This window comes from Aquila chrysaetos (assembly GCF_900496995.4).
Source record: "Aquila chrysaetos chrysaetos chromosome W unlocalized genomic scaffold, bAquChr1.4 W_unloc_1, whole genome shotgun sequence".
Lineage (NCBI taxonomy): Eukaryota > Metazoa > Chordata > Aves > Accipitriformes > Accipitridae > Aquila > Aquila chrysaetos.
The window spans coordinates 1,089,979-1,105,807 of NW_024470321.1; the positions used below are offsets into that span (position 1 = coordinate 1,089,979).

General features: G+C 40.6%; 1 protein-coding gene and 1 long non-coding RNA gene across 5 annotated transcripts in view; both read left to right on the top strand.

Moving 5' to 3' along the window:
- The window catches only part of LOC121232865 (rapamycin-insensitive companion of mTOR-like), a 100,564-nt gene that overhangs the window by 15,623 nt on the left and 69,112 nt on the right, over window positions 1-15,829 (top strand). For 3 of the 4 annotated variants that reach the window (XM_041121333.1, XM_041121332.1, XM_041121334.1), the window contains 2 exons: window positions 2,423-2,520; window positions 14,614-14,678. In XM_041121333.1, the coding sequence (XP_040977267.1) occupies window positions 2,423-2,520; window positions 14,614-14,678 (163 nt within the window). Of the gene's footprint in view, window positions 1-2,422; window positions 2,521-14,613; window positions 14,679-15,829 lie in introns of those variants that run through there. The other variant, XM_041121335.1, reaches the window with a different exon arrangement.
- On the top strand, window positions 271-900 carry LOC121232883. The gene is made up of 2 exons (XR_005931739.1): window positions 271-570; window positions 817-900. It is a non-coding gene; the product is annotated as an uncharacterized LOC121232883 (long non-coding RNA).

Consider the following 15,829-nt stretch of genomic DNA (forward strand, 5'->3'; position numbering starts at 1 on the left):
TTCAATGTTTCTCTCTCTCTCTCTTTTTTTTTTTTTTTAAATGTTTTGTGCTGTTGCAAACCTCTAAAACTGAATTAAGTCCTGGAAAAGTAAACTATGCAGAGGAATCCTAAACTTGGGACGGATCCAGTAAGATTTTCATTGTCTAATTTCTGTGATCATATCAAAGATTTATTTTTTTGTTGTTGTTGTTGCAGGGTGGGGGGCTCCAAACAGATGCATACACATGTTCCAATTTAAATACAAAGTTACTGCATGTTTGGTTTCACTATGCATAGTGTTCTGCAATGCAAGGTAGCTCTGTCTTTACTTGTGGCTGTGTATCTGACAGTTGACTTTGCTTATTGCTGTTGATGTACTTAAGAAGTGATGTACTTATTTCACAAGACCTTTGTGGTCTTCTTAAGATACCCTTTGTATACACAAGGCATGCCTTGCTAACGACTGTACCCCTAAAGAAGAACTAAAAGACTGATGAGAAGGGAACGTGCTACCCCAGGAGGCACCGAAAAGTTGAATAATTGCTAATAGGCGTGAAGTCAGCAAAGGTCTTCGGTAACTGGAGGGAAGGTAAGGGCAGCAAGGGGAGATGAGGACCACCGACTCAATTAGAGACCAAAAAGACTTACGCCCCCCCCCCCCCCCCTTGAGCCTGCGCTGCAGAATAAAAGAACACTGTACCTTTAATTCAAAGCAGGGAAAACTTTAGCCCAATAGAAACTGTGGTAGATAAGCAACTACCAGTAATAGTTTTGGGGAAGAACTTTGGAAATTGAATATGTATAACTGAATTGTATAAATTGCTTACCCGTTTAGGTATGAGGTGTGCTACCTTTGTGGATTACCACCCAGCCCCCATCTTTGCGCAAACATGACTTGGAATAAAATACCTCTGCTCTGTGTGTGTGTTGGCGTTTGGCACACCGGGTGAACGGCCCCACCTTTGGGACAACACTGTGACTAAGGTTTGTGGAAGAGGATATTTCATACAAGCTGTTGATGATTGAGATTGATGCCTGTCTTGTTTTCCCAAAATCCCACTGACCCTTTGTCTGAAAAAAATCATAATTATGTGGTATGGCAGTAGCATGTCTGTACATGTGCTAAAGTCTCATTGTAAGCAGCGTAGTCAATACAATTGATTCACCTTACCCTTGAGTAGACACCTTGCAGCTAGTCAGGTTAATTGTTTTAGACTTCATTGGCTGATAGATGAGATCTCCATTAACTACAATGGGAGCTGAGACATCTAGTGCAGGTTTACACACCTGAATTCAGGTGCCTACCTGTAGGTGTCTTAATCTTTAAATACTGTCTTGTATTCCTGATGGTAGTGCAAGTACAGGCTCTTGTCTTTCCAAATATGTTCTGGATATATCCTGATGAGATTGCTAGATATGTCTGCTTTTTCAAATTTGTTGCTCTTTTAAGTTTTTAAACTACAGAAGTTGATAACAAGCTCAGCTTGGTTTGTAGAGAGGTGGTGAGAAAGTCCTTTCTTTACATCTCTGATACTTTTTATTTCCTTTGTATAATGAAAAATATACAAATATCCTTTCAGGATGAACAGGGAAATAAAAGACTATATATACTCCATAAATTCAGCTGTAGCTGTTCATACTGTAGTAGGAAGCAAGTTTCTTTTACTGGAAGTTAGTATGGGGAACCACACACAAACCCCTTCTTTTTGCTGCTTTTCAGATGTCCAGTGTTTGGACTATTCTTCAGGCTTTTTCTAAAGACTTTATTTTATGTAATGCAATTTTTTTCTTTTTTGGTAATGTAATACTTTTTAACAATTCACATCTCCAGCATAGCCTTGGTATTTCATTTATTTCAAACTACAGTGCTGTTGATAGTGTTGTAGTGCCTATGGCAGAATATAGTGTCTAATCTCTCTAATAAGTTTAGGGTGATTGTGGACAGAGATTAATATGGAGAGCAGAAGAGTCCTGTCTTCCCAGAATCTCACCGATCCTTTGTCTGAAGGGAAAAAAGAAATCATGTGGTGTGGCAGTAACATGCTATCTTTTTACTTCTGTCTTTAAGTTTACTTCTTGTCTTTAAATTACAAGGGGATTAAGGATAAAGCTGTTCAGTTATGAGATGCTAGGACTGGAGTTTCAAACACTAAATGGATTTCTTTGTCAACTGTAAATCTAAGATATTGATTAAAATCTGCTTTAAAATAGGAGTCTCTCTCCTCCATAGGCCTTAGCATTTATTCTAGAGAACTCTGGTATGCCTGGTTTTGGTTCTAGGCACAAATCAAATTGATGCTTCTTGAGGGAAAATGATCTGCATCCTTAATTAAGAGCAGGAGAGTACCTGTTATGTTTAGGAAACTGTATGTTGAATGCATGTTTAGATTTTTTTATTATTTCTTTTCAACTATCTGCTAATAACCTGTTTTCTTTTGCAGAACCCTGTGATAATATGAGAGAGATTCTCCAAAATGTGGCCAAGTTACAAGGTGTTTCAAATATGAGAAAACTAGGTCACTTGAATAATTTTACTAAGGTAAGAGCTCAAATGGTATCAGAACAAGTGATCATATGGGCAAAATATTTTATATGTACTCTATCAGGTGTTGGCTGGGAGATTCATGAAACAGCTTAGTATCATGGAACAGTACTTGGAATCTATGTACTGTGGGAGAGGAAAAGAGCAAATAAGGACAAGCAAATATGTGAATGCAGGGTTATGCTGAAGTTTGTCTACGTGTCCTACTGGCTGAATTTTTGTAGTATTTTAGTGCTTAGAAGCCTGAATTATCTCAGTTCATGGATTAAGTTGCACAGGTAGAGCTAAAGATTGGTTCCTGCTCCACAGAATTGAATCAAAAATGTGAAATGCCAGACTCTCTGGATCTAAACTGACAAAGTATGGTGAGGGAGAGGACTGTATCAATGAGCATGATATGCAGTGGTTTGGGCACTAAGAATAGCAACTGTCAACTTTCATTGCAGGTTTCATAGTGAAAAAGATTTATGGGGCGATTTCTAGAAATGATCTGTATTACTGATTTTTGAGGTGCTTTTTCCAAATAGAAGCTTCTAAATCATAGGAATGTGAAAGGTACTTTCCTGAAAGTACAACAGATACGTTGGAAGCTGATGTTGTGAGCTGACAGGAGGCAAGAATTAAAAACTTACTGCAGAATGAGAAATGGTAGTCTGAAGAAAGACACCATGAAAGGCCTTCAGAAGGAGAGCAAGTACCTTTTTTTTTGGTAGAGGAGGAACATGTGGAGAGCAGCAGAGAGGACTGATGGGATGTGAGCAGGTAGTTATGAAAGGGGTGTTTGTTGTAGCATACTGAATGGTTGTGGTTGGACCAGTGTTCCATTTGTCGAGGCAAGGGAAAAGTGCACTGCAGTCAATGAGCTAGGAGACATTGGAGCTTCAGTATGTTACCCAAGTGAATGGACTGATACACAGAAGGAGCTGGTAAGTTGTACACCTTTCTGATAGAGCGCCACAGATAGGGTGACATGCCCGAAGATGAAACCTAAGTTTCTGTGACAGAGGATGAATCCTGCAATCAGCAGTAGCCAAGAAACAAGTTAGTAGTGGAGAATTTTGTGGGGAAAGTAAGGTTTAAATTATTGTTGTTGTAGATGAGCTGATAACAAATCATTGAGTAAGATAACTGGGAGGCTGTTTGACAGTTTTAAGACAATCTCAAGTGAAAGAATAAATGCTCAGGGGCAGGTTTGGAGGACCAATCGATATGAGAAGGACAAACATGCATCATAATCTTCGAAGTAGGCATGCTTCTTGGCTGTTGAAAGCACTCCTTGTAAAATTGAACAATACTTCAGTGGTAGTGTATGAGATTCAGTTAGCAGGAGGGTGAGTACTGAGAGCTAAGAGCTGAGGATGTTTGTATCCTGTCTTGGAATTATATTGATGGTGATGAACTTGATTTGTCTGTAAATTCTTGCATTTTATGGTCCATTTGAAAGGCTACTAGTTATCTAGGATATTTGTCCTATGGGCAGGGAAAGTACCTTTGAAAAAAAAATTTATAGCATATTTCTGATAAAACAATACAGAAAAATCTATAAAACTTAACTCTCCTGCTAGGAATATTATTATACTTAAAAGAAAATGTCAGCACCAGTCTAAGCAGTTGCTCCCCACTGCCCCAAATTTTTCCTTCAAAGATTGGGTAACTCTCACATTTGGAAGAAATACTGTTCTACTTTTTTGGTCAGAGGAAGCAAAATGTTTGTATTCATGTGGAAACAAGTAATGTAAGTTAACATGGACTTTCCTGACAGAGATTGTGGTAGACATTAAGTTTTGTATTAATTCTGAGACATCTGAGGTATGTTAAGTTCGGGTTTCTTTCCTTGAAAGAGGACTAGATTTTTAAGGGGAGAAGGAAAGCAATCACTAGACTCCAGGATTTTATGCAGAAGTTAAATAACTTTATATAAAATTGATTAAAATAATGGTGGTCAGCAGTCAACAGAATTTGTTAACTTTATTTGCAAGAATGATACCGTAAGGCAGATATTTTGTTTGACGTTTGCATGCCTAAGAGATGTAACTCCATTTTCATTTGTCTTTCCCTTCAAGAGGAGTTTTAACTAGTGACGTTCAAGTCACCACAGCACCCATGCTTACTGTGCAAAGTACGCTGTATACATGATATTTTACAAAAACTTGCATTTCATTCATCAAATTTTAGCTAGTACTTCTTATTAGTAAAAACTTTAATGTTCATGTTCTTGGCTCTTTGGCTGTAGAACATGGGTTATTCTTGCTTAACAGGTGCTGTAGCATCTTAATTTTTCTGCTCCAAGAAATTAGCATTCCCAGTTCTGATGATACTCAGGCTATGGAACATTATGTTTTGTTCTGAATTGCAGCTGTGGCAGACTCAGAAATTTTTCTCCTCATCTGCTGCTCATCACCTAATACCTGAAGCTGCAGTTTTGTGGGCAAAAAGGCTTGTGAAGTACTGCCTAATCTGTATTGGACAAAAATAATCTTGTTTCTTTCAAACCGCCTGTATCACTATTTCAGCTAACCTGAATTTTGACCTGAAAACTGTTTGAGGATTTGACCTCTATCTAGTAAACAGTAAATGACACCTTCAGTCGTCACAGCAGTTCACAAGCTCAGTATGTGCCTTTGGCTCCAGTAAGCTGACTAGGTTTACCCATCTTTCATTTATATGGCCAGCTACATAAGGCAAGTGCCTTGAAGTTTCCCAACTTCTGCTGATTAATACTAAAACATCATGGTTATTTCTTTGGGGTTTTCCCCACCCCCATGAGAAGTAGTAAGTGATAAATTTGCTGAAAACCAGAAGGAACTGTACAACTGCATTTACCTAGTGGAAAATATCTTTTGGATTTGAAGTATTCATTTAGAATCCTTTATTATAGAAGGTTTATTCCACTGTTAGATTCTGAGAGATCCTTCATACCTTCATACCTTTTTAAACCTAAAAGCATATTTAAATACTGAACAGAAAAAAGGATCCACAGATATTGTTATAGGGATTTTTATTTTTCATTCAAAAAAGAAAGGTGCTTCTTTAAGGACAAAATGAAACTTAATTCATTTTAGCTTAACCCTAGCAATTGAATAGCATCAGTGATATGGAAAATGATATTTTCAATCTGCTCAAAATTAATTCCATCATTATTTAATGGGGCTCTACTACTCTGCTTTATATATCTGTTAGCTTTTGACCATGCTGCTAAATTTCACTAGGATATGGATTGATTTTGGGTCTACAGAGGCTCTCACGGATTCAGTCTCTCTGTCTGATTCATAGTCCCTTGCATCATTTCTTGCTCTGCTTCTGTTGTCATTTTAGGGTCTTGGCTGTCCTTTGCAAAACCCAAGTATCTTAGAATCTGAATATAGTATTGACTGACTGTAAAATTCATCCAAATAGCTATACACCACTATGGGCAAAACTTGATACCTCATGATGAAACATGTAGCAGATAGGAACAGAATATCTGCTATGGGGCATTCAGCAGTGGAACAAACATGGAAAGCTAAGGGGTCTAAATCCAGAGGACGCAGTTTCAGTAAGGGCTTCTCTAAGACCAGGATCTACTAAGTAGTCTCCTCAAATATTACCAGTGATTGTTCAAACTGTATTTCCAAAATTACAGTATAATAATTGCATTTTGGACATATGGAATTATATCATACTTTTACCTATTAATTCATAGAATCATAGAATCGCTTAGGTTGGAAAAGACCTTTAAGATCATCAAGTCCAACCGTCAACCATGCCCACTAAGCCATGTCCTGAAGTGCCTTGTCTACGTGCTCTTTGAATACCTCCAGGGATGGTGACTCCACCACTTCCCTGGGCAGCCTGTTACAATGCCTGACAACCCTTTCAGTAAAGAAATTTTTCCTAATATCCAATCTAAACCTCCCCTGGCACAACTTGAGGCCATTTCCTCTCATCCTATCTCCAGCCACCTGACAGAAGAGACCAGCACCCACCTCACTACAACCTCCTTTCAGGTAGTTGTAGAGAGTGAGAAGGTCTCCCCTCAGCCTCCTTTTCTCCAGACTAAACAGCCCCAGTTCCCTCAGCCGTTCCTCATAAGACTTGTGCTCCAGGCCCTTCACCAGCTTTGTTGCCCTTCTCTGGACATGCTCCAGCACCTCAATGTCTTTCCCGTAGTGAGGGGCCCAAAACTGAACACAGTACTCAAGGTGCGGCCTCACCGGTGCCGAGTACAGGGGAACAATCACTTCCCTAGTCCTGCTGGCCACACTATTTCTGATACAGGCCAGGATGCCGTTGGCCTTCTTGGCCACCTGGGCACACTGCTGGCTCATATTCAGCCAGCTGTTGACCAACACCCCCAGGTCCTTTTCTGCCAGGCAGCTTTCCAGCCACTCTTCCCCAAGCCTGTAGCACTGCATGGGGTTGTTGTGACCCAAGTGCAGGACCCGGCGCTTGGCCTTGTTGAACCTCATACAATTGGCCTCAGCCCATCGATCCAGCCTGTCCAGATCCCTCTGTAGAGCCTTCCTACCCTCAAGCAGATCAACCTTCGCTCCCAACTTGGTGTCATCTGCAAACTTCCTGAGGGTGCACTCGATCCCCTCATCCAGATCATTGATAAAGATATTAACGAGAACTGGCCCCAATACTGAGCCCTGGGGAACACCACTTGTGACCGTCTGCCAACTGGATTTAACTCCATTCACCACAACCCTCTGGGCTCGTCCATCCAGCCAGTTTTTTACCCAGCGAAGCATACACTTGTCTAAGCCATGAGCCGCCAGCTTCTCAAGGAGTATGCCATGAGAGACAGTGTCAAAGGCCTTACTAAAGTCCAGGTAGACAACATCCACAGCCTTCCCCTCATCCACTAGGCAGGTCACCTGGTCGTAGAAGGAGATCAGGTTGGTCAAGCAGGACCTGCCTTTCATGAACCCATGCTGGCTGGGCCTGATCCCCTGGTTGTCCTGCACATACCATGTGAGCACACTCAAGATGAACCGTTCCATAATCTTTCCCCGGCACCGTGGTTAGGCTGACAGGCCTGTAGTTCCCTGGATCCTCCCTCGGACCCTTCTTGTAAATGGGCGTCACATTGGCAAGCCTCCAGTCATCTGGGATCTCCCCTGTTGACCAGGATTGCTGATAAATGATGGAGAGTGGCTTGGCAAGCTCCTCTGCCAGTTCCCTCAGTACTCTCGGATGGATCCCATCTGGTCCCATAGACTTGTGAGTGTCCAGGTGGCATAGCAGGTCATTAACTATTTCCTCCTGGATTATGGGGGGTATATTCTGCTCTCCGTCCCTGTCTTCCAGCTCAGTGGGCAGAGTACCCTGAGGATAACTGGTCTCCCTATTAAAGACTGAGGCAAAGAAGGCATTAAGTACCTCAGCCTCTTCCTCATCTTTGGTGGCAATGTTCCCCTCTGCATCCAAAAAAGGATAGATATTCTCCTTGGATCTCTTTTTATTGTTAACATATTTGTAAAAACATTTTTGTTGTCTCTTACGACAGTGGCCAGATTCAGTTCTAGCTGAGCTTTTGCCTTTCTAATTTCCTCTCTGCATGACCTAACAAGATCCCTGTACTCTTCCTGAGTTGCCTGCCCTTTCTTCCAGAGATGGTAAACTCTTCTTTTTTTCCTGAGTCCCAGCAAATCTCCCTGTTCAGCTAGGCCGGTTGTCTTCCCCGGCGGTATTCCCTGGCTCAATTGCTGTGACTGTTCTATTAAATATAAATTTGAATGGTCTCGGTGTGCATTCAACTTGTGTATGCTGTTGACCTCCTGTGGTTTTGTGGTTTTGAGCTACTGTTTCCAAGACATGTTGATGTGTTACTCATATTGCTATGACTCATCCAAGTAGCATGAAAAACTCATAGCTGACAATAAACATGAAAAAAACCTTCACTGTAAATTAGTCACTCTCTGGCCTAGCATAAGTATAATTTTGTCCTATTATTAAATCATCCACTCAAAGATTCTGTGCTATTCCCATTCATTTACCATTATATTAAAAATTTTGAATTTGAGTTGAATTATAGGCAGTTTTAAAAAGCAAAGTATACTCTGTGTGTTTATATTAAAATATATAAATTCATTGTGTATATATAAAATATATACACTTAATATAAAATATATATAAAATATAAAGTATATTTGCATAATTACAGGCATTTACATGATATGATAATCCATTGACATTTTAGTAAAATATAGCAATATGTAGCCAAAAGCAGATATTAGTATTCTGGTACTGCTTGCCTTCAAACTTATACTACAATGATATGCATATTAACTGTTAAATGTTACAGTCAAAAACATGACAGTTATACTTGGCTTTGTCAGGAATTCAGCCATCTACAAACATCAGTGCATTTGGGCCAGAATCATTGACCTGTTTAATGTTGTTTGAAGTTGAAATGAGAAGAAAGTGGCAAAGTTTTCCCTTAAATATATTTAAGACTAGACATTTATTTATAACTGAGCAAATACCCAAAGCATTGAGACCAGCTGAACAGTATCTTCTTTATAGCAGCTTCCGTGACTTATTTTTTTCCCCTTTTAAACATATATCAATCCAACCTTACTTTTGCCAGTTTTTCCCCCTAGACTAAATAAACCCAATGTTTCAGCCTTCATGGGTGTATTTTCTAGCTGCCTGTATTGGCTTTGTGTGGCAAGGTTTTGGTAGCCGGGGGGGGGGGTTACAGGGGTGGCTTCTGTAAGAAGCTGCTGGAAGCTTCCCCTGTGTCCGACAGAGCTAATACCAGCCGGCTCTAAGATGGACCCGCTGCCAGCCAAGGCTGAGCCAATCAGCGATAGCGGTAACGCCTCTGTGATAACATTTTTAAGAAGGAAAAAAAGTTGCTGGGACAGACAGAAATGGCAGCCGGAGAGAGGAGTGAGAACATGTAAGAGAAACAACCCTGCAGACACCAAGGTCAGTGAAGAAGGAGGGGGAGGAGATGCTCCAGGCGCCAGAGCAGAGATTCCCCTGCAGCCCGTGGTGAAGACCATGGTGAGGCAGGCTGTCCCCCTGCAGTCCATGGAGGTCCACGGTGGAGCAGATATCCACCTGCAGCCCGTGGAGGACCCCGCACTGGAGCAGGTGGATGCACCCGAAGGAGGCTGTGACCCCATGGGAAGCCCACACTGGAGCAGGTTCCTGGCAGGACCTGTGACCCTGTGGAGAGAGGAGCCCACGGAGCAGGTTTTCTGGCAGGACTTGTGACCCCGTGGGAGACCCATGCTGGAGCAGTGTGCTCCTGAAGGACTGCACCCTGTGGAAGGGACCCATGCTGGAGCAGTTCGTGAAGAACTGCAGCCCGTGGGAAGGACCCACATTGGAGAAGTTCGTGGAGGACTGTCTCCCGTGGGAGGGACCCCATGTTGGAGCAGGGGAAGAGTGTGATGAGTCCTGCCCCTGAAAAGGATGATAAAGTAGCAGAAATAACGTGTGATGAACTGACCGTAAACCCCATTCCCTGTCCCCCTGCACCACTGTGGGGGGTTGGTAGAGAATCCAGGAGTGAAGTTGTGCCCGGGAAGAAGGGAGGGGCAGAGGGAAGGTGTTTTGAGATTTGGTTTTATTTCTCATTACCCTACTCTGGTTGATTTGTAATAAATTGAGTTAATTTTCCCCAAGCTGAGTCTGTTTTGCCCGTGACGGTAATTGGTGAGTGATCTCTCTCCTGTCCTTATCTTGACCCACAAGCTCTTTGTTATATTTTCTCTCCCCTGTTCAGCTGAGGAGGGGGAGTGATAGAACAGCTTTGGTGGGCACCTGGCAACCAGCCAGGTTCAACCCACCACACTGCCTTGTACATTTTTCTGCTACACTTTTTCCAGTTTGTCTGCTCTTAAACTGTGGTGCCCAAAATTTCGTTCTTAATGCAGATTTGAGAGCAACCTGTGAAGTGGGAAAAAAGGTCTCTAATCTCAAACATAATGCAGTCCTATTAGTATTTCCAAAGGTAAAATTTCCTTTTTTGGAAACCACATCACTTTAAATCATTTAGTTTATAGATTGCTGTAACTTACAGATCTTACTTTACTTTTGAAATTTGTTTTTGTATTTGACATTCTGAATGTTTTCTGGACATCTTGTATTTCTCTGCTGGACTCCTTTCAACTTTTCTGTCTCTTAATGTGTGGTATCCTGAATGATATGATATGCTGTTCCCTCTATTTAATTGAATTTTCTTATCCAGTTTGGTCACTCCTTTCAAATCTCTGAAACATTTTGAATTCTGATCTTGCTGTCCATCTTTTAAATGATTTTCTAGCTGGAAATCCTGTAAGCACACTACCGTGTGGAAATTGTAAAGAAAGCCAATACATAAGTAATGGTGGCCTGTTGGAATGCGAGTAAACTAATAGCTAAAGTAGTTAATTTTGTACTTATTTTTTTCAGCTAATTTTATCTGTTCATTTTCTGAGAGATGTTTCACATGTATGCACAGACACAATCACACACTTTGATAATAATTATCATCACATTTAGAAATTTGTATCCACACAGCGGTTAAACTTTCCTCAAGTTATAACTGTCGTCAGGTTACATGGCTATGTTTGAGTTTCGAGATAAGGTCAAGTTTCATTCTACATCAGTGAGTGTGTGTGTAATGGGAGTGGATATATAGAGGAAAACAGTTGGTATTGAGGAGCTAATATCCACACTGTATGTATTTGGTAAGGAGTGGTTACTGAGGACTAGACTAGAGTTAGTCCAGTGAACTGAATGCCCTTTAGCAATTGCAGCAGGTTAGGTGGGTTCCTGGAATGTGTTGTCTGCTTTAGTTTCATTTCAGGACTGCCTAAGATGCAAACCGAAACATGGTAAGTGCGATGACAGGAGAGTTGCTTCAAAAATAAGCTCGTGTTCCACACAAAAGCAGCTTTCTCAGAAATGTGTGGGGGATTTTTTCCCTACATAAGAATTGTAGTTCTGGGTTGGTTTTTTTTTTTTTCAGTAGGAAAAAAGACTGTTGAAGATAATCTGGTATATTAAATTAGGATTTCTCATTTGTGTCTGGGGTGGAGTGATGGGGAAAGGTTTAAGATGTATAAATGATGAGCCTAAACAACTATTGATGTACTTGCCTGAACAACAAACTGTTTTTACTCCCTGTCTTATCACACTGTTTTGCTTACACTGCCAGCCAATTTTTAGAGTTTATAACTTGTCAATGGAAATGCTAAAGCAGCAGTGGTGGCCTTAGGCAGTCCATGAACACGACATAAAAATAGATTGATGCTAGGAAGTGACATACCATCATAACCAGTTAATGCATGCAATTGCCTAGTTTTATTATCACTTAAATTTGAAAGGTGGGGGAAAATAGGTTGTATAATAACTTTCCTTATATTTTATAATCATCTTTGATTATAGCCACTGTTAAAAATGCAAAATCCCAAATATTTCAACTAACTTAGATTTGAGCCCAAATATGGAGCTGATCCAGGCTAATTTAATAATCTATCTCATTAACAACTTTGGATTTCATCATTACCGCTATGCATTTTTCTCACAATATGAAAAATAATTGTGGTAAAAAAACCTGTAATGTGGTCCTTGGAAGAATTTGTACTTGTTGAGCATAAACCCAATTCTTTGAATTTAAACCTTCATGCTAATAAAATGGGTTTACTTAAAAGCAGAGTTTCTGTGCAGTATGCTGATTTTTCAGGTGGAGGTGAACAGTAGAACAGGAGCATGGAACACGTTAAATATTTCAACTTACAGTAGCCTTAAATTAACTGTTCATTTAGTTTATTATAAATTTCTTATTGTTAGTAGTGAATAGATATAATGAATCATAGAATAGTTTGGGTTGGAAGGGACCTTTAAAGGGTATCTACCACCTCTCTGGGCAACCCGTTCCAGCGTTTCACCACCCTCATCATAAAAAATTTCTTCCTTATATCTAGTCTGAATCTACCCTCTTTTAGTTTAAAACCATTACCCCTTGTCCTGTCACTACAGGCCCTATTTAAATGTCTGTCCCCATCTTTCTTATAAGCCCCCTTTAAGTACTGAAAGGCCTCAATGAGGTCTCCCTGGAGCCTTCTCTTCTCCAGGCTGAACAACCCCATCTCTCTCAGCCTTTCCTTGTAGGAGAGGTGTTCCATCCCTCTGATGGCCCTTTGTGGCCCTCCTCTGGACCCACTCCAACAAGTCCATGTCTTTCTTGTACTGAGGACTCCAGAGCTGGACGCAGTACTCCAGGTGGGCTCTCACCAGAGTGGAGTAGAGGGGCAGAATCACCTCCCTTGACCTGCTGGCCACGCTTCTTTTTATGCAGCCCAGGATACGGTTGGCTTCCTGGGCTGCAAGCACACATTGCTGGCTCACGTCCAGCTTTTCATCCACCTTCTCCACAGGGCTGCTCTCAATCCCTTCATCCCCCAGCCTGTATTGATACTGGGGGTTGCCCTGACCCAGGTGCAGGACCTTGCACTTGGCACAGAACATGAACATGGCATAGAGTTTGATATATTTTAATAATTTTAGAACAGGGGTATTTGCTAGTTGGCACAAACACTCCCTGAATTCCTCACTGAGGAGAAACTGTTAATACCACACTGGCTCAGAACTGAACACAAAACTGAACCTCTTTCGAAAAGGACAAAGTGCAAAGCTATTGCAATTGGTATTAGTCACTTGAGTTTTTGGAAGTGCTTGGAAAAGTGCTTTGGGATTTGGACGTAATATTAAAGTATTTATAATTTTAGCTAGGGGTAGTGAGATTACTAGGAATTTCTTTGCCGCTCTTGCAAAGGAGAACAGCATCAGCTCTTCTTACAGAAGAGATGGTGTATTGGGTCTGGCTGAGATGGAGTTAATTCTCCCCATAGCAGCCCTCATAGTGCTGTGCTCTGCATTGGTAGCTAGAAAGGTGCTGATAACACACCAGTGTTTTGGCTACTGCTGAGCAGCGCTGGCACAGCATCAAGGCTGTCTCCCCAACATTTTTGCCCCCCTCAATGGCAGGCTGGGGCAGGGCAAGATCTTGGGAGGGGACATAACCAGGACAGCTGACCTAAACTAACCAAACAGATATTCCATACCATATGACGTCAGCTCAGCTATAAAAGCTAAGTAAAGGGAGATGGAAGGGAGGCATTTTTGTCTTCCAGAGCAACCACTACATGTACTGAAGCCCTGCTTCCCAGGAAGTGGCCAGACATTGCCTGCTGATGGGAAGTAGAGAATAACATCATTTGTTTTTTCTTTGCTTTCACTTTATTAAGCTGTCCTTATCTTGACCCACGAGCCTTTTGTTATATTTTCTCCCCCCTGTCCAGCTGAGGAGGGGGAGTGATAGAGCAGCTTTGGTGGGTACCTGGTGCCCAGCCAGGGTCAACCCACCACAGACGGTTTTCCTTTTCTCAAGAGGCTAAAATATAGGCATGCACTAGATTGCTCCTTTTGAGATTAGTTTTAGATGTAAAAACTGCACTTATAAATCTTCAGTCTCGTGCTCAAAATGGACAGATATGGTTGAAATGTTCAGAATTTGCGACAGTTTATTGGTGTCTTTGTGTGCATAAATTCAACCTTTGCACTGATTTTTTTCAGAAGTACAAATTCTATGGAATCGATGGCAGGACAGGCTGAATGTCAGTTACGGGACACTTGGCAGTGCCTTTTTTCTACGCCTGTGCTGCTGTGGCAAAACATGATAGTGGACCATCAGTGTCAATCTTTGCTTCAAAATTTACCCAAGCCCTCTTTTTGAATGCAGATTTGCTTTGACTTCAGTCTTTTTCAGCTCAGCTCAGGTTACCAATTGCACAACTAATGGCTCTTCTGAAAAGAGCTTAAAGGCAGCAAGAGGAGCAATCTGGAGTTGAAAAATTGACCGGGTAGGCAGCTTATACAATTGTGCAAGCTTTTCTCTAGTATGAGGCCACAGGTTTGTGGGTGTCTGGCGTATATAGGCATAGAATACTGACAGCAGAAATTCTCAGGACAGTCTGAAGTTGGTAAGTTTCCCCTTGTCATGAATGAAATTCCTCAGCTTTCTTTGAAAGCATTGCCAGAAGTCTTCAGTTTTACATAGTAATTTTTAAAGACTTATAAGTAATAGATGTTTTCTTTTATTTTCAGCTTCTTTGTAATACTGGCCATGCTGAAGAAAAGCTAGGTTTTACATATGACAGCATCATAATATGGTAAGTAGTAAGGAGCACTAGAGCAATACTAGGGTACTTTAATTGTCCTAGGTGCGATTTAATCAGTTTTATTTGTACTTTTGAGCTAGTATTTTGTAGTTCTAATGTGTTTGAAATTTCATAATGCAAATAGATACACCTTACAAATATTTTAATAAGTAAAATCAAATACATTATATGCTTTCAGGCAAAGAGGGGAAAAACCCCTCCAAGTTAAAGTGTGGATTTCTTTATTCCTCATAAATGTAAAAAATACCTCTAAATATCTCAGTACTTGCAGAAAGCACTTTTAGTAAAAATGTGCTCTTACAGAGTTTAGAGCATACTCTTGATGTAGAACCAGGATTTAAAGATAAACATTTTATGTTAATTTGGTGTGAATATATATCTTTGTAGCATCACTTTCCTTGCTACTAAAATGCCCTGTGTATGTACTTTCAAGGGGATTTTTCCTATATTTTGTTGCCATTTCTGACAGTCAAAAGTAACTACATGCTTATTTCCAGAACTTCTGTGTTTTTTGCAGACATTGGTGAATTTGTCCTGAGGCTCAGCATTGGTGGCAGAAACAGCTAAGATATAGTATTTAATACGATTTAGTGTTCTTTCAATTTAGTTATCTGACTTAAGAAAGAAAGCTTAGAAAAGCTAGTCACTCTTTAAATAAAATTTTGGGAAAACTTGTGTACTTTTTCTTGTGGAAATATTGTAAGTTGTTTTCTTAAATAGAACTGATTTTCCTTGCTAGAGCTAAAAAATGCTAATAAGTGTTTTTGTGAAAATGTATTTTGCTGTGTGCTTTAATAGGTTATTGTCTTCTGACCTTATTTATGTAATCTATTATAGTGTTTTTATGATGTGACTAATCATCAGTTAAGAGTATAACTTCAGAATTCGGAGTTCTTTACCAAATATTTTTAAATATAAGTCTTAAAAGGTTATTATCGTGGTTTAAGCCCAGCTGGTAACAAAACACCATGAAACCACTTGCTCACTCCTTCCCCCCCCCCCCCCCCCCCAAGTTTGTGGGTCAAGACAAGGACAGGGAGGGATCACTCACCAATTATGGTCACGGGCAAAAGACAGACTCAACTTGCGGGAAAAAACAAAATCAATTTAATTTACTACCAATCAAATCAAAACAAGGATAC